Source organism: Rhincodon typus, chromosome 20 (assembly GCF_021869965.1).
Source record: "Rhincodon typus isolate 14 chromosome 20, sRhiTyp1.1, whole genome shotgun sequence".
NCBI lineage: Eukaryota > Metazoa > Chordata > Chondrichthyes > Orectolobiformes > Rhincodontidae > Rhincodon > Rhincodon typus.
The window spans coordinates 42,149,561-42,170,293 of NC_063351.1; the positions used below are offsets into that span (position 1 = coordinate 42,149,561).

General features: G+C 46.7%; 1 protein-coding gene across 5 annotated transcripts in view; it reads left to right on the forward strand.

Moving 5' to 3' along the window:
* Positions 1 to 20,733, forward strand: part of LOC109919553 (dynamin binding protein) — a 98,563-nt gene that overhangs the window by 63,187 nt on the left and 14,643 nt on the right. For 4 of the 5 annotated variants that reach the window (XM_048608776.1, XM_048608777.1, XM_048608778.1 and 1 more), the window contains exons 5-9: positions 11,702 to 11,883; positions 12,452 to 12,551; positions 14,421 to 14,568; positions 16,664 to 16,681; positions 18,803 to 19,002. In XM_048608776.1, the coding sequence (XP_048464733.1) occupies positions 11,702 to 11,883; positions 12,452 to 12,551; positions 14,421 to 14,568; positions 16,664 to 16,681; positions 18,803 to 19,002 (648 nt within the window). The remainder of the gene's footprint in view (positions 1 to 11,701; positions 11,884 to 12,451; positions 12,552 to 14,420; positions 14,569 to 16,663; positions 16,682 to 18,802; positions 19,003 to 20,733) is intronic. The other variant, XM_048608780.1, reaches the window with a different exon arrangement.

A 20,733-nucleotide genomic window follows, 5' to 3' on the forward strand; every position in this document is an offset into this window, starting at 1 on the left:
TGGCCTGCTGTGTTCATCTAGCTCTACACCTTGTTATCCCCCCAGAGAGCTGTGCCTGATTAAGGTCAAGGTGGTTATACAGTGGGTGCAAATCTCATGTTTGCTGCATTTGTGTTTTGGGATGTGACGAGATGCACTCAGCAGTATCATTGGATATTAGTATCTGTACTCCTCGTTTCAGAATGGAATTTCCCGTAGATGGAGTTGACTCAGTTCAGAGCAACTTTGGTATGACTTGTTTGAATTCTCAAGAGATTTACTGGGAGAGTCTATAACTGTGTAGAACCTCCAGCTAACAGCGTCTGTGTGTTCTCAGGAATTTGAGGCGGACAATGCCAAGTGCACAGTAAAATCTGGAACTGGAGTGTCACTGCTGTGGCCACTGAGCATCTCCTGAGTAGCCCTTTACTTTGGGCGCACTGCAGGCAGATCGTTAGGCTTGCGCTCTCGCTCTTGCTCCTCCCCAGAGCCACACTGCGGAGGTTCCACACTGGGAGATCCAGATGGAGTTTAAGTTAGATACAGGTGAGGTGCTGCATTTTGGAAAGGCAAATCAGGGCAGGACTTATACACTTAATGGTAAGGTCATGGGGAGAGTTGCTGAACAGAAAGACTTAAGGGTGTAGGTTCGTAGTTCCTTGCATGTGGAGTCACAGGTAGATAACGTAGTGATGAAGGAGCTTGATACACATGCCTTTTTTGATCGTTGAGTACGGGAGTTGGGAGGTCATGAGTTGTGGCTGTACAAAACATTGGTTAGGCCACTTTAAGAATACTGTGTCCAATTCTGGCCTCCCTCCTATAGGAAGTGTATTGCGAGACTTGAAAGGGTGCAGAAAACATTTACAAGGATGTTGCCAGGGTTGGAGGCTTTGAGCTATTTTCACTGCTGTGATGGAGGCTGAGGGGTGACCTGATAGAGGTTTATAAAATCATGAGGGGCATTGATAGGGTGAACAGCCAAGGTCTTTTTCCCAGGGTAGGGGAACCCAAAACTAGAGGGCATAGGTTTAAGGTACGAGGGGAAAGATATAAAAGGGATCTAAGGGGTAACTTTTTCACACACAGGGTGGTGCATGTATGGAATGACCTTCCAGAGGAAGTGTTGGAGGCTGGTACAATTACAACATTTAAAAGGCATCTGGATGAGTGTACGAATAGGAAGGGATGTGGGCCAAATGCTGGCAAATGGGACTAGATTAATGTAGAAAATCTGGTCGGCATGGAGTTGGACCGAAGGGTGTGTTTCTGTCCTATACGTCTCTGACTCTGTTAAACTGCGGACTCTTGTCCACTCCTCCTCTGGAGGGTGGAAAAGATCCCACACCCGCTATTTCGCACAAGGTTAGAGAAACTACTTAGCATCCTACAACCTAAAATGTCTTACCTAATTGTTTATTTCCATTTCCCCTCTGTGGGATCTTGCTGTGTTCCATTTGGTTACCACATTTCCCACACTGCAGTCGTGACCATGTTTCCAAATACAAGTTGGCTGTCAAGCGTGTTGAGTGTTAAAAAGGGCACTATATAAACAAAGTTCTTTTCTTTTCTTCTTTTGTTAATCAGTCAACTCCCTTTGATGCAGCTTCTTCCCTGGAAGCCATTATTAGAATGTCTGAGAGAAGAGAAGGTTAGGAGGGGATTCTAAATGGGCAAAGAGGTGGCTACACAGAAGAGGAGGGGATGCCCAGGCCGTGCTCAGTGTTTAAATGTGTGGGTGGTAAGTTTTAAAATCGAGATGGTGAGAGAACAGGAGTCAGTGAAGGATAAGGAGAACAACTGCAGGAAAGCATTGGGCAGTGGGGCGAAGGGTTCAAATGTAGAGCATCCAGGTCTGTAAGGCAAACGGTGGCGCTTCTGTTGCAAATTAGTGGTAGTTTTGGTGACTGGATCACAGAGGAGGCTTAAGTGAAGTTCCTGAGGCCTAGGCACCGTGACAAGCCTGAGGCCTATGAGGATTGAGGCAGTAACAATCACGAGGCCTAGGACACCAGGGTCAGGGCGAAGGGTGTAGACCAGAGCCCAGTAACCAGGACCCAGGGTTCTAAGGGGCCCCGCTGTGGTCAGCCTTGGGTCTGGGAGTCAGGATTTCGGTCCCTGCTTCTCCGCGATGATGTTGAGGCCTAGGGGAGTGGGAGGACCTGACATTCCTGAGACCCAGGTCGGTGAGAGAGAGGATCAACTGATGAATATTCCATCGCCTCCTCTGGGATTCCTGGACTCCAGGTTTTCACTGGCTCCAACAGGCTCTGACTCTCTCTGGGTTTCCCTTCATTCAGATGCTAATGTCACCTCTGCAGGCAGTCAGTAGTGGGAGGCCTGGGTGAGTGTGGGGGCAGTGTGTGTCTGTGTGTTGATGTGTGCAGACGAGAGGGAGGAGGCCATTTCTGAAACTGTCAGTCACCTGTACGAAGAAAAGACACAACCTCCAAGGTCACCTCAGTGGTCTGTGAGTAAAAGGGCTGGACACAGTGTGGGCTGGGGACTGTTTACCTCCAGCCTGGGGCCTGATTTGCACCAGGAGAGAGAGAGAGAGATGCATGGTGTGTGAGGGTGGGCCACCTAAAACCCGCCCTTTGTCTTAAGTCTTTGTCCAGCCAACCCTTTTCTTTCTTCTACACCTTTTTATTCAATTGATCTTGCCTCCCTGTGTAATCTGTGTCTCATCCCTTCCCAGTTCAGCGTTTGATTGCACAGCAACACTGTCCCACCCTACTCTTTCGTTTCTCTTTCTCTCTCTCTCTCTCTCCCTTCCGCCCGCCGCCCGCCGAATCAGAACTCACTCCTTGCCCTCTTACATCACACTTCCCAAATTTTCTCCCACCGTGACCCTGTTTCGAGGCTTGAGAGCTGAGGGGATAGGGAGTGAGGTGGGGACACTGATGTGTGGGATCATCTACGACAGCAGGAGTCCGGGGGAGGGATGACCTTGCAGGGTGGGACAGATCTCCATGGCAACTACCTCCAGAGGTTGTGACCCCACTCGGGATCCTGAGCTCTGAACACTGCTGCGTCGCCAACCTGATTGTGAGGCTCTTGCTTTTCAGCTGTGGTGCATGGAGTGGCACACATCCAGGCAAGTGGGGAGTATTCCATCACACTCCTGACTTTGTGCCTTTGTAGGTGGTGGGTAAGGTCTTGGGCAGTCGCTGCAAAATGCCTAACCTCAGCCTGATCTTGTAGCCACAGTATTTATGTCTGATGAGTGTGTCAGTGGGTTAATGATTCTGTATACGTTCAATATATATTTAATAAGGAGGCTGCTGTTGGATGAATCTGTTTGAGAATGTTGGTGACTTGAGAATTAGAGACTCAAGTTTGATTTTCTTTTCGAGGGAATTTGCAGGGCACCATTTTGTCATCTGAAATTTTAGGAATCAGATTTTGCGGAAGTGAATCCGGAACCTGGAAGGAATGTGAGGATAATCCAATAAACCCGACATTCCAATTCTGAGCACGCGGAGAGGGTGGGCATGGTGTCCATGGTGTGTGCGTAGAGGGGTGCGGGAGGGTGTGTTGATACTTGCTTGTATATTACAACCCCTGCATTTACAGGGAAGGCGGGCGTCACACGTACTGCCCCCTATGTGTACAGGGTTGGGGGGAACACGCCTGCTTTTAGAAGCTCAGGTGCCCACATACAGCATCACACATACTGACACCTGCATATGCAGTAGTGTCACAGGTACCTGCATATACAAGCTCAGATGTACAGCCACTTGCATATCCAGCTGTCTCTCCGGTTCGCACATACAGAAGTTTGTGCTCATATACACTCCCACATGTGCATGATCACACAGGCACACTTTTCCCTTTTAGTCTTTCTGTGGGTGTTGCTGGTAAGATCAGCACTTGTTCCCTGTCCCTTATTGCCCTAGAACTTTTTGGCTTGTTCCGTCCTCTGGGAGGGCAGTTAGGGATCAGCTACATGCTTGTTGATGCATGCTTATTGATGCAAAGTGTGCCCTCTCGCTGGTACAGCAGGTAAATGTGACAAGGTACTTGAGATCCTTGATCGCTGGGTGGGAGCGGGTTAGAGCTTCACCTGGGAACTGGAACCTTGTGATTTTCTCTGGTGTGACTCAGCCCTACATCATTCAGCCTGAGGCAGCAGAGAAACTGAGATGAGGTTACATTGTGGAGAGGAACTCTCAACAATCCCCTAGATGAGGAGAACAAGCTGGTTTACTGACAATTCCTTGGCAGCAAGAATGTTGGTGAAGGTGTGGTTTAGACTGGGATGTTGTGTTGTTCTTGTAGATAATGTGTATGTGTACATCCATTGTCTCTTCTCATTTTTACTGCAGACTCCTCCAGAAATCAGTGCCAGATTTAAAAGGCAGAAACATGTTGCATTTATCTAGTACTTCCAATGTACAAAACATTCTAAAGTCACTCAGAGGGATCGTGTAGGGAGATACTAAGATAGCTGACTGAAAGCTTTGTCTAGAGGGTAGGTTTTGAATGTATTAAAGGAGGAGACAGTGGCTGTGACATTCAGGGAGTGAGGTCCAGACTCGGAACCTGAGCAGCTGAAGCTAGAGCCACCAGTGGTGAAGGGCTTACAATTGGACATGCACGAGACCAGAATTTGAGGAGTGTAGATATTTTGGAGGGTTGTGGAGCTGGAGCAGATTACATAGCTAGCGAGACAGTGAGGAACAAGGCCATGGAGTAATTTGACAACAAGGGTATGAATTTCTGAAATTGCAGTGTTGCTTTAATTGTAGATCAGTGAGCACAAGGATGAGGGGGGGTGGGATAGCACTCAGTGCAGGTGAGGACATAATGACAGCACGCTCTGGAATTCAGAACTAGAGAGGCCAGTCAGGACTCTGAGAACAGTCATCTCTGGAGTTATCAGTATTCTAAGTTCCAGCGGTTTCCTATACTCTATCTCCTCCTTCAGGACATTGCTTAAAAACAACCTCTTGGACCAAGCTTTCAATCACCTGACCTAATATTGCCTTAAGTGGCTCAATGTCTGACAACACTTGCGTGAAGCGTCTGTGTGTGTACTAAATTTAAAAGCACTGTGATTCAAGTTCTTGTTGATCTGTTGATAGAATGAGATGGAATTAGTATTGGATATTCTTTATTGTCACGTGTATTCAATATAAAATAGTGACAAGTGTGTACTATCGCTGTGCATTCACATTATTTTAGAATAAAGTAGTAAAAAAAATAACGTAAAGAAATTCCAAACTTTCCTTTCCACTGCTACAGCATGCTGCCATCAGTCCTGCTCCAGGCTCCCTAGTCTGGGTAGCAGCTTGTGGAGGGAGTATAATCATTAGTTCCAGCCCCAGTTTGTATCTGTAGTGTCAAATACCCATGTAAGAGGTCCTGGCCTGGACACCCGAGGAGTTTTTTTTAATGTTAGTACTGAGCTCTGTGCTTCTATCCAGAAATCCCAATCTCAGCTCCTTCGGAAATGGTTGGAGGTGTATTCAGGTTAGCAGGACGGAGGGGAGGGGCTGAGTGGAATCATGTTGCGTTGGGCAAGGCTAGGAGCAGCAGGGGCGAGGGGGTAGGAGGTAGGATTGGTGGTTTGAGGGGTGCAATAGTACCAGGAGTTACACTTGGTTTGTAACTATCTGACCTCTTTTCCTGGGTTACTATGAGCTGAACAGAAGCAGAACCTCCCACTTTTTCTGGCATTTAAGGGGGTGCAGGGAAATTGCCTGTTGGAATTGTCAGGTTCTTGTGAAATTCCCACGGACTCTGCTCCATCTGGGGTTCCACGGGGTCCCAACAAAAGACTGCAGTCTGCATGGCTCCAATAACTGTCCGGCCACAGGAATATTGTGGCCCAACTTGTGTTTTTAAACACTCTTCTCCCCAGCCCCACCCCCCCCTCTCTCTTTATTTCTGAGCGCGCTCTCTCTCTCTCTCTCTCTCTCTCACTCTCTCCACCCCCTCCCCCAGCCCCCAACCAAACCCCACCCATTTCTGACCCAAAATGTCAACTTTCCTGCTCCTCTGATGCTGCCTGGTCTGCTGTGTTCCTCTAGCTCCACACTATTATCTCTCCCAGTGGTATATGGCTGTGGTTTTGCTGACGGCTAGGTTTAACCTTTTCCTTTTCTCAGTCAATCATTCAGTGACTATGGACAGGCTGGTATGAGCTGTGTCCTACCACTACCACAAGATATGATACGAACACTGAGTCACATTGCCACACACTGCTCGCTGCCTTTCAAATGCCTGGTAACACACCGCACCCACACACACGCTCAGGAGAGCGACACCTCTATTGGAACTGGTTCAATTAGTTCTCTGAGACAGGACAGAAGCTCAAGTCTTAACCTGTTTCTGCTCAAGAACCACTCCCAAAGACGGCTGCTCATTTTCCCCATTCTCTACTGGTTGGTATTACACAACAAGAGCACCACATTTGTGCAGTGTCTTTTAACCAGAGCAAACAGCATCCCATGGCACATAATAAGATACCAAGCCAAAGAGAAAAGCTTTTATTTCTTTAATGCTGCAGGGCCTTGCGCTATTGTTTACAGCCAGCAGTGTAAGTGTAGTTACTGTTGTAACTTTTTGAAGTCTTTCACAAAATATGCACGTTTCTGGCTGGGCCAGTGTTAATTGCCCTTCCTGAGTTATGCTTGAGAAGCTGGTGGTGAGCTGCCATCTTGAACTGCTGCAGTTCATGCGCTGTATTTACAATGCCCTTAGGGAAGGATTTCTGGGATTTTGATCCAGCAAGTCTGAAGGAGCGTCCATATATTTCCAAATCCAGATGGTGAGTGGCTTGGAAAGGAGCTTGCAGTTGGTAATGTTCCCATGTAGCCACTGCCCTTGTCCTTCTGGATGGTCGTGGTCGTGGGTTTGGAATGGCCTGCCACAGGAGCTCTGGTGAGGAGTTGGGGTCCATCTTGTGGATATACACATCTGATACTGAACGTCAATGGTGGAGGGAGTGAATGCTGAAGAAAGTGGGTGCGGTGTGAGTCACAGGGAGTAAGGGGTGCTGCTTTGTCCTGGATTGTGGGGAGTGCTTGTGTGTTGTCGGAGCTACACTCATCCAGGCAAGTGGGAACTGTGCCATCACACTCCTGCCTTGTAGATGGGAGACAGGCTTTGTGAGTGAGGAACAAAAACAAAGTTGCTGGAAAAGCTCAGAAGGAATAAAGAGAGTTAACGTTTCGGGTCCAGTGACCCTTCCTCAGTTCTTATTTATACAACTGTTAGCCCCTAGGATGTTGATCGTGAGGGATTTGGTGATAGTTATACAGTGTCATGGTTAGATTCTCTCTCTTGATTGAGCGTTTCACTTGTGTGATGCAAATGTACCTTGTGGTTTACCAGCCCAAACCTGGATGTTATCCAGGGCTTGCAGCATGTGGACAAGCTGTTGTAATATCTAGGAGGAGAGTGATTTAGTAATTTTTGAATTGTTCTGCTGTGCACCTTGGTCAGATGTACAAAATGGATGATCCATTCAGGCCCTGGAACCTGTTCTGCCGTTTGAAGCAAACCTGGCATTGAGACAGTACTTTTCACGACTACTCAATGTCTTGGTGTTTTACAGCTAACTTTTTTTTTGAAGTGTAGTCACTGTGTGGTAATGTGGGAAACACAGTTAATTTGCTCACAGCGAGCTCCCAGAAACAACAATGTAACGTTTGACCAAATAGTCTGTTTTCATGACATTGACTAAGGTATAAACGTTGACAGGCCAAGAATTCCCTTTCTATATTCAAACTAGATCCAGGGGTCCTTTTATACGTCCCACTGAAAAGGCAGACAGGCCCACTGTTTCATAGATCATGGCTGATCTGTCTCTTAACTCTATCACCTGGGCTCCCTATCCATTGCCACTCGTCACTGGCAAAAAAACTTCTGCTTTCAGAAACGAATCATGGTGCTGTCATCTGCTGTTTGTAGGAGAGTGTTCCAAACTTCCTTCATCTGCTTTGATGAATCTTTTGTTCACTCTTTTTTCTTCAATTTTCTGATTTCTCTGATTGTATGATCAAGCTGTGAGATAGGGAGCCACACAGTGACCCAGTTGATCTCATTTAATACATTCAGCAGCTAGAAGACCTGAACGTTCAGCCTGATCCCAAGGCATCAGCTGACTGGGTCATTAATCTGCGAAGATTGAGCTGTTACCTTCCTTGTTTGATCATCCTTTGGGGATGGTGTTTTCCTCCCACTTCCATCACGGGGAAGGTCAGGTCAGGTGATGTGCTGTGTCTGGAGTGACATTTGAACTCCATGAACTCCATGACCTCCTGACTCAGAGGTGAAAGGTGCCACCACTGAACCAGGATTGTGGCTCAACTTAAGTCTTCGTAAGTACCACTGTCACTATCGGTAGCACCTTCCATCACTTTGTTCACGATTGAGAGAGGTGGCTGATGGGATGGTAGGGGTGAAGGGGTGGCTGAGAGATTTCTGGACCTTAGGGCCCAGGCAGCTGAAAACGTGACTGCCAATACTTGACCAGTGGAAGCCAAGGGCATTCATAAGGCCAGTATTGGAAGAGTGCAGAGATCTGACAATTATAGGCGTTTACAGAGCAAGGGAGGGTGGGAAGCTGTGGACTGATTTAAATTTTTGGTAGAGCTCCACTGACCCATGTCACCCTGGGATTTCTGCTCGAGCCTTTGGAGGTTGAAGTGAACCTGCATCTTTACCTGAGGTAGCAGAAAGTAACAAATCCACTTTTACTGATGATGCCAAGCCAGCAAGAAAGGCCGCAAAGGAATGTGGAGGACTGAAGTGAGTGGGCAGGAAACTTGATGGTGTCGAATATGAGAAGTAAGAAGTGATTCACTTGGAAAGAATGGATATGCAGAATATTTTTAAGCGATGAGCAACAAGAAAGTATTAGTATTTAGAGGAATGTAGGTGCCCTTGTTTTCAAATCACAGAAAAGTAACACAGATACAGCAATCAGTTGGGAAAGTGAATGGTATGTTGCAGTTTGTTGGCAGCTGATTAGAGTTTAAGGGAGTCTTGATACCATAGCACTGGACTCTAGTGAGATCACACTGTGTACAGTTTCACTTTCCTTCCTTAAGAAGAGATCTTCTTGTCATTGGACAAGTGAAACCAAATTTTTCTGGCCAGATTCTGAGGTTGAGGAAAGATTGATCAGAAAAGGGGCCTATCTTTGCTGGAAAAGCACAGCAGGTCAGACAGCATCCGAAGAGTAGGAAAGTTAACATTTCGGGCTTCCAGCATCTGCAGTCCTTATTGTCTCCTATCTTTGCTGGTGTCGGGAAGAATGAGAGTTGAACTCATGGCATTGTTTGGGAATTAGTGGCTACAGGGATCAAGCAGGGAAAACAGTGTGGAGGTGAATGATCAGCCATGATCTTGGTTGAGTACTGAGCAGGCTGGAGGGGCCGAATGGCCTCCCACTTGACTCGGGGTGAATGTGATAGTCAATGGGTGTCAGCTCTGATCAGGTTACAATCCCAGGGAGCTGTGTGTGGGGTGGTGAGGAGATTACCGGAACTGAACATAGAATGCAGGGTCAAGGGACATGGTCTACTTGCAAATGGTAACAGGATTAAACACTGACATATGGTTCATGAGACTTAATCTGTGAAGGGATTACTGTCTTAAAACCAACTGTTTAGAGCTGTTGTCATTGGTCCGTATATGTCTCTTAATTGCAGCAATCGTTGTGAGATTCTCTTGTAGCAGGAGGGAAGAGTAGCTGGAGGCCATGCAAAAACACAGAGAACCTGTTAGAGTTTAATGGTCTCCCTATCTGGGCTGAGTCTGTTCCATACAGGTCAGTGGGATTTGAAGAGGGAGCACTGACCCTCTATTAGCTCAACAAGTACACTGAGCAGACTCAGGAAGATTGCGAGATAACGAGGTGTAGAGCTGGATGAACACAGCAAGCCAAGCAGCATCAGAGGAGCAGGAGGCTGACGTTTCGGGCCTAGACCCTTTCTGAAGAAAGGTCTAGGCCCAAAACGTCAGCCGTCCTGCTCCTCTGATGCTGCTTAGCCTGCTGTGTTTATCCAGCTCTACACCTTGTTATCTCAGATTCTCCTGCTATCTCAGGAAGAGTGCGTCTCTGCCAGTAACCAGTGTGTGTCTCACGTTGTCTATTTCATTCTCTTTCTGTCTTTGGGGTCAGTTAGCTCTGTTGGCTGGATGGCTAGTTTGCAATGCAATTTTGCCAACAGCGTGGATACAATTTCTACATCAGCTGAGGTTACCACGAAGAACTCTCCTACTCAACCACTCCCTCAAGTTAAAACACCGGTTATCTCTCCCTATTGAGAGAATAGCCCTCTGGTCAAGTAGAACATTCTTTTTTACTTTTTCTCCCGCTCTCACTCTCTTGCCACAATTCGTGAACCAGGAAGGTTTTTAACAACAACTGACAGTGGCTACATCATTGCATAAGACAAGGACCAGCTTTTAAGTCTAGATATTTTTATTAAGTTCAAGTTTTATCTGCTATGGTGGGATTCGAACCCTTGTCCCTTTGACACATTAGGGAGGCAATGGTACTGTGCTACATTGTAAGCCTACTTCATTGGTGGTGAGGGGTCTTGTGACTCTGTGGTAGTGACCCTTCCATGTGACCATGAAGATCCTGTATCAGTATGAATCTTTTCTTTTTCATAAGTCTGTGACCAGTGGTGTTCCACTTTTGTAAAATGTCAGCGGTTTGATTAGTAAATTTGCAGATGACATGAAGATTGTTGGAGACGTGGATAGTCAGGAAGATTGTCAAAGGATGCAGCAGGAAATAGATCAGCAGGAAAGTTGGGTGGAGAAGTGGCAGTTGGAGTTTATTCTGGATGAGTGTGAGGTGAAGCACTTTGGGCGAGGAATACAAGAAGAAAGTATACAGTACAAGGCAGGACTCTTAGGAGCATTATTACACCGTGATCTTGGGGTGCCAGTCCATAGTGGTAACACAAATGGATAAGGTGGTAAAGAAGGCATACGGCATGCTTGCCTTCATCGGTCAGGACACTGAGCGTAAAAGTTGGCAAGTAATGTTGCAGCTGTATAAAACTTTGGTAAGGTCACATTTTGGAGCATTGTTTGTGGTTCTGGTCACCATGCCATGGGAAGGATGTGGAGGCTTTGGAGAGGGTACAGCAGAGGTTTACCAGGATGTTGCCTGGATTGGAGTGTATTAGCTATAAGGACAAACTTGGATTGTTTTCACTGGATCATTGGAGGCTGAGGGCAACCTGATAGAAGTTTATAAAATTATGAGACGCACGGATAAGGTGGATAGCTGGGATTTCTTTGTCCCAAGGGTGGAAATGTCAAATCTTAAGGGGCATAGGTTTAAAGGAGATGTGTGAAGCAAGCCTCTTGCACAGAGGGTGGTAGGTACCCAGACATGCTGCCGGGGGTAGGTGGTAGAAGCAGATACAGGAGCAACGTTTAAGAGGCATCCTGACAGAGACATGAGCAGGCGAGGAATAGAGGGATACGGACCGTGTACAGGCAGATGGGATTGGTTTAGAATGGTATCATGGTCAACACAGACATGGTGGGCTGAAGGGCCTGTTCCTGTGCCGTACTCTTCAATGTTCTATGTATTAAGACGGGATGAGGTCATACAGTTGAAAAAGGAGATGAGAATTTCATAATGGAAGTGTAAAGCTCTCATTAGAGAACATTCCACAAATGAGATTCATGCCAGGGATGTTTATTAACCTCTGGTCTTCTTTTTGCTTGTGATCCCTCCCAGACATGACGCTTTTATCCAATGACCACCGCGCTCTGGAGCCAGCCCTACCAGAGAACCCCAGTCAGAAGATGATGGATAAGAGGGCAAAGGTCATCGAGGAGTTGCTGCAGACAGAGGCTGATTACATTAAGGACCTGGAGATGTGTGTGGACAAGGTGCTCATCCCCCTCCAAAACAAACAGGTGAGAGGCAGGGTGGTCCCAATGCAAGTGACCGGGCCAATGAAATTGGTCCGCTCACTCTCACTTTATTAATAAACTTGATCAACACTTCCTCATTCGATGGGAACAGTGCCCTGGATGAGTGCAGCTCCAACAGCACTCAAGAAACTCAACACCATCCAGGATAAATTTGATTGGCCCCACATCCACCAATTCAGCATTCACTTCTGATGCACCAAGGCTCCTTGGACAGCAACCTCAAAACCCATGACCTCTACCACCTAAAGGAAACGAGTGCTCACTGCTCAGACAGCACTCCCTGGGCACTGGCCCTCCAGCAGGGTGGCCCTCCCTCGGACACTCGGCCTATACTGTACTGAGAGAATCGACAAGGATTAATTTCTCACTGTTTGTAACTGGAGCACGTTTACTGTCTTAATGTGAAAACATTAGCCATTGAACCAGGATGAGATGTTGAGGGGCCTCTGCGCTCTGGAGTGTACAGTACCAAGTGCGGGCACAATGAGGGGGGGCAGTAAAGTGTGTGGAAGGGTGAAGTGGAATTAATGATATTTCCCTCTCCTCTCAGTTACAGCAGGTGGACTGTGAGGCTCTCTTCGGAAACATTCAGACGGTTATAGAGGTTTCTAAGCGGCTGCTGATGGAGCTGGAGGGTACAGACAGTATAGGTACGTTTACAAAGTAAGGAAACAAAGAGCTGTGGATGCTGGAAATCTGAAATGGAAATAGAAATGGCTGGAAAAACTCAGCAGGTCTGGCTGCATCTGTGGGGTCAGAAACAGTGAATGGTTTGGGTCCACAGACCCTTCTGCAGAAGGTCGAATAATCCCCCTGCCCCTCTCTCCCCCTTACCACCTTCCCAAAGGAGCAGAAGTAGGCCATTCAGCCTGTCGAACCTGCTAGTATCCACAAGATAATGGCTGCTCTCATTGTAATCTTCCTTGCCTACTCTTAATAACATTTCGCCCTCTTACGTAGCAAGAATTTGTCTTCCTCTGCCTTAAGTATATTCAAGCACTCTGCTTCCACCACCTTTTCAGGGAGAAAGTTTCAAAGACTCTCAGTTCTTGAGAAATTTGCTTCATCTGATTTAAATAGGTGAGGCCTTATTTTTAATGGTGACCCCAGTTTTAGATTCTCCCAGAAGATGAAACATCCTCTCCAAATCCACCCTGTCACAGACCCCCTCAGGATCATATAAATTTCAATCAAGTTGCCTCTTTCTTTTCTAAACTCCAGATGCAAGACAAGCCTGTCCAACATTCCCTCAAAAGACAACCTGCCCATTCCAGGTATTAGTCAGGTAAATGTTCTCTGAACTGTATCTCGGAGCTCTGCAATCTCTCATCATTTGGAGAATACGCTTTTCTTATTCTTCTTGCCAAAAAGGATTATTTCAGATTTTTCCGCATTATATTCCATTTGCCAGATTTTTTTCCCCACAACCTTAATCTGTCTGTATCCCTTTGCAGCCTCCTTTATTGTCCTCTTCACATCTTACTTTCCTCCCTATCTTGATATCATCAGCATATTTATCAACGATTCCTCTGCCTCAGACCATAAGATACAGAAGCAGAGATTAGGCCATTCAGCCCATCGCGTCTGCTCTGTCATTCAATCATGGCTGATAAGTTCCTCAACCCCATTGTCCCGCTTTCTCCCTGTAACCCTAGATAATCCAGAACCTATCTATCTCAGTCTTAAATGTCATTTATACAAAACGTGAACAGTTGAGGTCCCAGCATTGATCCCTGTAGCACACCACCCATTACGTCTTGCCCACCCTCTGCTTACTGTATGCCAGTCAATCTTCTCTCCATGTCCGTCTGCCACCCCCACCCCCGCATCATCAGCTTTTATTTTCTGGTGATAACCTTTGATGTCACACTTTAGATATGCAGAAGGCATTGGATAAATACAGCATATCCTCCAGGTCTCCTTTACCCACAGAATATATTACTTACTCAAAGAACTCCTAATAGAGTGGGCAATCATTTAACCTCCTCTGGGTGGCACGGTGGCTCAGTGGTCAGCACTGCTGCCTCACCGCTCCAGGGATCCGGGTTCAATTCCAGCCTTGGGCGACTGTCTGCATGGAGTTTGCATGTTCTCCCTTTGTCTGCTTGGGTTTCCTCCCATGGTCCAAAGATGTGCAGGCTAGATGGTTTGCCCATGGAAATGAAGGCCTATGGGGATAGGTGGAGGGTGGCTCTGAGTGGAATGCCCTTGGAGGGTTGGTGTGGACTCGATGGGCTGAAAGGCCTGCTTCTGAATTGTAGGGATTCTATGATTCCTGCATTTTGTGGTGGATGAATAACATTCTCGACGTGTCTGTCACTTCAGCAATATCTGATTTGCCTCACCATCTTTACAAGCCTCATCCACTGCGTTTTGAAGTGCTCCCTGCTGAGGGCCTTGGTGTCTGAATGATTCAATTTACCAGTCATTTATAATTGACTAATGAATTTTAGGGAAAAGGACAGTGTGTCTAATCAATCGAGTGAAGAATTGCTTTTGCACTTTCTCACCTTGTGTAGGTCATGTGTTCCTGTCCTTCAGGAATGAGCTTGAGGATATGTACAACGTTTACTGTCAAAACCACGAGGAGGCCATCGCTCTCCTGGAGATATATGAGAAGGACAAAGAGATTCAGGGGCATATGAACGCGTGCCTGGATCACCTACGGTAAGACGAGAGCCAACGATGGCTCACAGGGAACTGGAAAGAAAGTTGACATGTTTCAACAGAGCTCTTGACATGTCTTCACATGTTCCAGCTGCCTTACAGTCCTCAAATCCCTTTTAAAACTGCAGTTACCGATATGTGGGTAAATAGAGGAAAGACGTCACACCTTTCACCACCTCAGGACATCCAGAAGCACCTCATGGCTGACAAAGTACTTTTAACATGTAGTCACTGCTGTGGTATAGGAAATGCTGCAGCCAAATAGCCAGCACCCCCGAATTGAAATGTGACTAATGAATGGATATTGTGTTTTCAGTCTTTTTCCCCCCCAAGTGATGTTGGTTCAGGAATAAATATTGTCCCTGGATAGAGTGCCCAAATAGCTGCTACTTCAAAATAATGCCCTGAGACCCACCTGAGAGAGCCTTGTTTTCATGTGTCAGGGACCTGTGCATTGACAGTCTTAGCCTGGGTTTTATACCCAAAATCCTTTGGACTACGGCCCTCTGACTCTGAGGTGAGAGAGACGAAGGTGAGGAAGTGGTTGTGACCTGAGCAAATGTTCAAACCTCTCTGTCAGTGCGGACTGCGTGCCCCTCTTAAACTCCGCTCAGTGCGACACCTGGCCATGTTGTGTGTCGCCTCAAGCAGGAGTGTTCAACCGTGAGTTGACACCAGTCCAGGGCGCTTTCACAATCCCCGACATCCCCAAATGTTGTACAGCTAATGGAGTGGCCTCTCTCTTTTTCTGAGGCGGGAGAGCGCAACAGCTGGCCTGTGCACAGCAAGATCCCAGGAAGACCACTGGAACAATGACCGAGTAATCCGTGCAATTTTCTAAATCCTGTCGGTCAAGGGGTAAATTTTGGTCAGGAATAGCTGCCTGCGTCTCTTCCTACTAATGATCGTGGATCTTGTACATCCTCCTGAGAGAGGAGAGACAGGGCCTTGCTCTGGCATTTTATCTTAAAAGATGGCACCTCCCAACAGTGTTGCACTCCAGTGAGCGTTCCGTCAGCCCTGCGCTGAGTGGGGCAGCCCTACAGGGCTCCATTGGTTCAAATGTCAAACTTACATCTACATGCTCTGGCATATAGGAGGTTAAGGAGTGACTTAATTTAGATTTTAGGATTGTAAAAGTACTTGTCGGGATTGGTAGAGAGAAATGTTTTTGTCTGGTAGGAGAACCTTGGACAATGGAGGATAACCTTTTTTAAAAAAAAAGTTCACACTGGTAAGGAGTGAACTGAGGAAACACTTGTTCGCACTAAGGGTGGTAGAAGTGTAACACTCTGCACTGTACAAAGCAACAGACGTTTGGCAGTCAGTCCACCATTTTAAATATGAGACCCACGGATTTTTTTTTTGTTACTTTTTTGAGGGTATTCACAGAGTGAGGATCTGGATCCGCCATTATTTCATTGAATGGCAGATCAGGCTCGATGGGCTGAAAGGCCTCCTCCGACTCCCTAGATATTGTCAGATCAGTAGAAAGTTCTCCTTCCTCTGACACTGACAATCCTACAGCTGTCGCACTTATTGGGATTGTCTCAGTCCTTGCAGCGAATTTCGCCTTCAAAGCCAACTTTCATGATGCTTAAAACATATATCCCACCTTGAGTCTCTTTTTCTGAAATAAAACATTCACGGGATGTGGACATTGCTGACTGGGCCAGCATTATTGTCCATCCCTAATTGCCCTGGCGAAGGTGGTGGTGAGCTGCTGCCTTGACTCGCAGCAGCCCTTGGATTATTCGGGACACCCACAGTGCCCTTAAGGAGGGAATTTCAGGATTTTTACCCAGTGACAGTGAAGGACTGGCCGATATAGTTCCAAGTCAGGATTGTGAATGGTTCAGAGGAGAACCTGAAAGTGTTCCCATGTATCTGCTCCATTTGCCTTCTCAATGGTAGTGATTGTGGATTTGGAAGGTGGTATCTAAGGAGCCTTGATGAGACACTGTGGGTAATGGAGAGGGTGTTGTCAGTGTCTGGTTCTTTGCTGCTTGTGGGGATTGCTGTGTGGAACTTACTGATATTTTCTCCCAGTAACTCACTCTTTTTCCCCTTCCTCCTGATCCTGCTCCTCTGCCAGGGCAATTTATCGTCAGTGGTAAGTCTGACCCTGCGACCTTCCCCTTCACAACCCCCTGCTTGTGCTAGCTATGGCCAACAGCATCTGCATTCCTGTTCTTCCTGTTTTCGAATGTGTGGGTTTGTGTGAGGGATTGGGAAGGGTTGTTGGAAAGAGCGAGGATAGCAGTTGGAAGGGCAGGAAGGGGCAATTGCTTGGTTGGGGGATGGAATTGGTTGATGTAGGACTAAGGCAAGGGATCGAGGGAGTGGGAGAGGATGAGGTTGGAGTATATGGAGGAGGCTACGTTAAACAACAGGATAGTGGCACCCCCATAGTACAAAAACCCAAGTGTGCTTGTTGCAGTGAGATAACAAAGTGCCTCTTTCAGGAGAGAGTACAGAGAAGAATGAAGTGCAAAACTACAGGAACACCAATATTTGAGATGCTAATCCTGGTGAGAAGATATGGTGAGGAACTGCAGAGAGAGCTGGGGTGGGGGAGTTTAGTGGGTGTTGCAGGTATAGAGTGGGGTTAGGGCCAAATGCAGAGAAGGTCAGAGGTTGGGGGGGGAGGAGTCAGAGCAGGGGACAGAGGGAGTGGGTCCAGATGTGATTGGGGCAGGGGACAGAGGGAGAGGGTGCAGAGGGGGTCGGGGCAGGGATCAGAGGTTGTGGTTTTAGAGGGGCTCTGGGCAGTGGGAGTGGTGGGGTAGGGGAGGGCAGGATGTATGATGTTGTTACAGTCTGTGCTGTCAGCTCTCGCTCTCGGCTTTGTCCCTTAAACAAAGTGCAGCCAGCATGGTGTGATTGCAGCCGAACGTGTGACCAATTATCACCCACAAACCACCTTCAGATCCTCCCTGTGCCTGGCAGCTCACATCTATTCGATGAATGCACTGCAGCCTTTATCCCCCACTCCTCTCCACTTTCACCATTCCCTTTTTGAACACTGATTGTATTAAACTCATTAACCTGCTGCTGTATTTAGCCTATGTGTGATTTTACTATTGATCTAATACTGCTAACCAGTAATGCTGGATTTAATCCACGTGACACTGCATTGTGCTAAGTAATACAACATACACTCATTGCCACTTTTGTCTGTGACATTTCTTTTACCCCTGGCTCATAAAAGGGAAAGGAAGTTCCTCCTGAGAACATGGTATTAGAGTAAAGCTCCCTCTACACTGTCCCCTCCCATTAAACATTCCCAGGATGGGTACACTACAGGGTTACATATAAAGTTTCCTGTGTTGCACTGTCAACCCCAACCCATATTGAGTTGGACTAATGGGAGCGGCGTTAGGCCATTCGGCCCATCAACCTGAATTCTACCATTCAATATGGGATCGTGGCTGACCATCCGTCTTATTCAGGCTGGGTTTTCCCAGTATCTCGTTTCCCTGCCCAGTGACCTAGGGCTGATTGTAGCTGCTGCTCTCTGCCGATGTCTTGGTGCTAACTACCTTTCCAATCTTCTTCTCCTCCTCCCCTTAAGATGTATAGTCCATGTGACAGGCTATGAGTCCTGGCTGATGCAGTTAACTCAGTGAACAGTCCTGTTAAATTAAACTAGTCAGCAGAGTCCAGAGTGAAAACTCTGCAGAATCAAGGTGAACCAAAAAATCCAGGAGGCCATTTGATCCACGTGTGCTGGTTCTTTGAAAGAGCTCTCCCATTAGTCCCACCTCCCAACTCTTTCCTCTTATTAATTTTCTTTTATTTTTCAGCTACTTATCCCTTTTGATATTACCAAATAAATAAGCTTCAGCTACTCTTTCAGACAGTGTGCTCCAGATTACAGAAAAACCAATATTTCACTTGTTTCCCCCTTCCTGTTCTTTTAGAAACTGCCTTCAATCTGTGATCCTCGTGTCACTGGAGACAGTTTAATCTGATTTACTCAATCAGACCAGCCTTCTGAGTTTGAACATCTCGATTAAAATCTTCCCGTCAATCTTCTGTGCCCCAAGGAGAACAATCTCAGCCTCTCCTGTCTCTCCGCATTCACTTGATGTCCCTCTCCCTGAACCTGGTCCTGGTAAATCGCCCTGACACTGTCTCCAAGACCCAGGCATCTTTCCTGGAGGCAAGACTCCAGCAGCAAGTGATTCTTTTCAAAATGTATTGGTAATTCTTTGTTTCCCTTGCAAACCAGGGGCAAAACAAATTACATCAACCTGGGTTCGTTTCTCATTAAGCCGGTACAGCGCGTTATGAGGTACCCGTTGCTACTGATGGAACTACTGAACACTACCCCAGAGACACACCGAGACAAAAAGCCGCTGGGAGAGGCTGTACTGGCTGTGAAGAATCTCAACGTTAACATCAATGAGTACAAACGGCGCAAAGACCTGGGTGAGACTTGCCTGTCCCTTTTTTTACACATTTTCTCTCTCTGTGTCTCTCTGTCTCATTTTCTTCCCACCCCACTCTGAGGTGGAATATAAGGTGTTGTTCTTCCAGTTGGTGTCTCCATATTCCCCTCAGGAGCCTACAGCCCAGTGGCATAAATGTGGAATTCACCAGTTTTAAAATCTTCCCACCCCACCACCCCCCGCTGTCATCCCATGTCCAACCTTCCCACTCATCTCCACCTCCTTGACCTGACACAACCTGTCCATCTTCTTTCTCACTGATCATTCCCTACCTGCACTCACCTATCACCATCCCACCTACCTTCCCCAGCCCCTCACCTTCTCTATTTATTTCCCAGCTCCCTTCCCACTCCCCATTTCTGAAGAATGGTCCCGACCCGAAACGTCAACTGTCCTGGCCTGCTGTGTTCCTGCAGCTCCACACTGTGTGTTCCTGCAGCGTGTTGTCTCTGATTCCAGCATCAGCAGTTCTTGCTATCTCTTAGTGAACCAGATGGGTTTTTCGACAATCTGGTCGTCATTAGACTCTTAATTCTGGATGTTTATTGAATTCAAATTCTACCATCTGCTGTGGCACGGTTCAAACATGGGTCCCCAGAACATTACCTGGGTCTCTGGATTAACAGTCCACAATAATACCACTAGGCTGTTACCTCCCTGTGAAACCACCACCACCCCCCTCCGCAAAGTCCCTTTATGTTGCAGCTTTCTGCAGTTTTTCTCCAGATAAATAGTTCTTTTGTTCTCCCTTTTATAATGAACAAGTTCACATTTTCCAACATTATACTCTATTTGCCAATATTTTTGGCCACTTATTTAACCTATTAATGTTTCTCTAAACTATTTGTGAAACACTCTCATCACTTGCCTTTCCACCTATTTTTGTGTTGTCTATAAATTTGGCTACAGTACCTCCACACTTTAAACTGAGCAAGTAGTGAGACTGTCACTTCTTCTTCTGTTCCTTGTTTGATGTTTGCATTCGCTTAATAAAACAAAAAGCAAGCCAATCAGTTTGAATGAACTTGAAACAGTATGTGGATCGTCCAACTAGAGGAGGGACCATACTGGACCTTGTATTGGCTAATGAGCCTGGGCAGGTGACTGACCTTTCAGTGGGAGAGCATTTTGGTCACAGTGATCACAACTCCTTAAGTTTTAAGATAGCTACAAACAAGGATAAGGCAGGACCTTGCAGGAAGGTACTAAATTGGTGGAGGGCACATTATGTCAGTATTAGGCAGGAGCTTGGGAGTGTTAATTAGAAGGAGCTGTTATCAGACAAGTCCCCATTTCACGTGTGGGAACTGTTCTAATGACCTGCTGGGGAGAGTCCAATACCGGCATGTTCCAGTAAGGAGGAACGATATAGATCGCAAGGTAAGGGACCATTGAATAATAAGGGAGGTTGTGAATTTAGTTAAAAGGAGAAAAGGAGCACATGTACGGTTTAGGAAACTAAAATTGGACAGGGCCCATGAGGAATATAAAGAAAGCAGGAAAAGTACTCAAGCAGGGAATTAGGAGAGCAAGAAGGGGCCATGAAATGACCTTGACAAATTAGGCTCAAAAGAATCCCAAGGCATTCTTTAGATACATTAAAAACAAGAAGATAACTAGGGAGAAGGTAGGACCACTCAAAGATAAAGGAGGGAACTTTTTCAAGGGTTTTGAGAAGATTTGTAGCTCGGGTTGTTGATGTGGTTGTTGA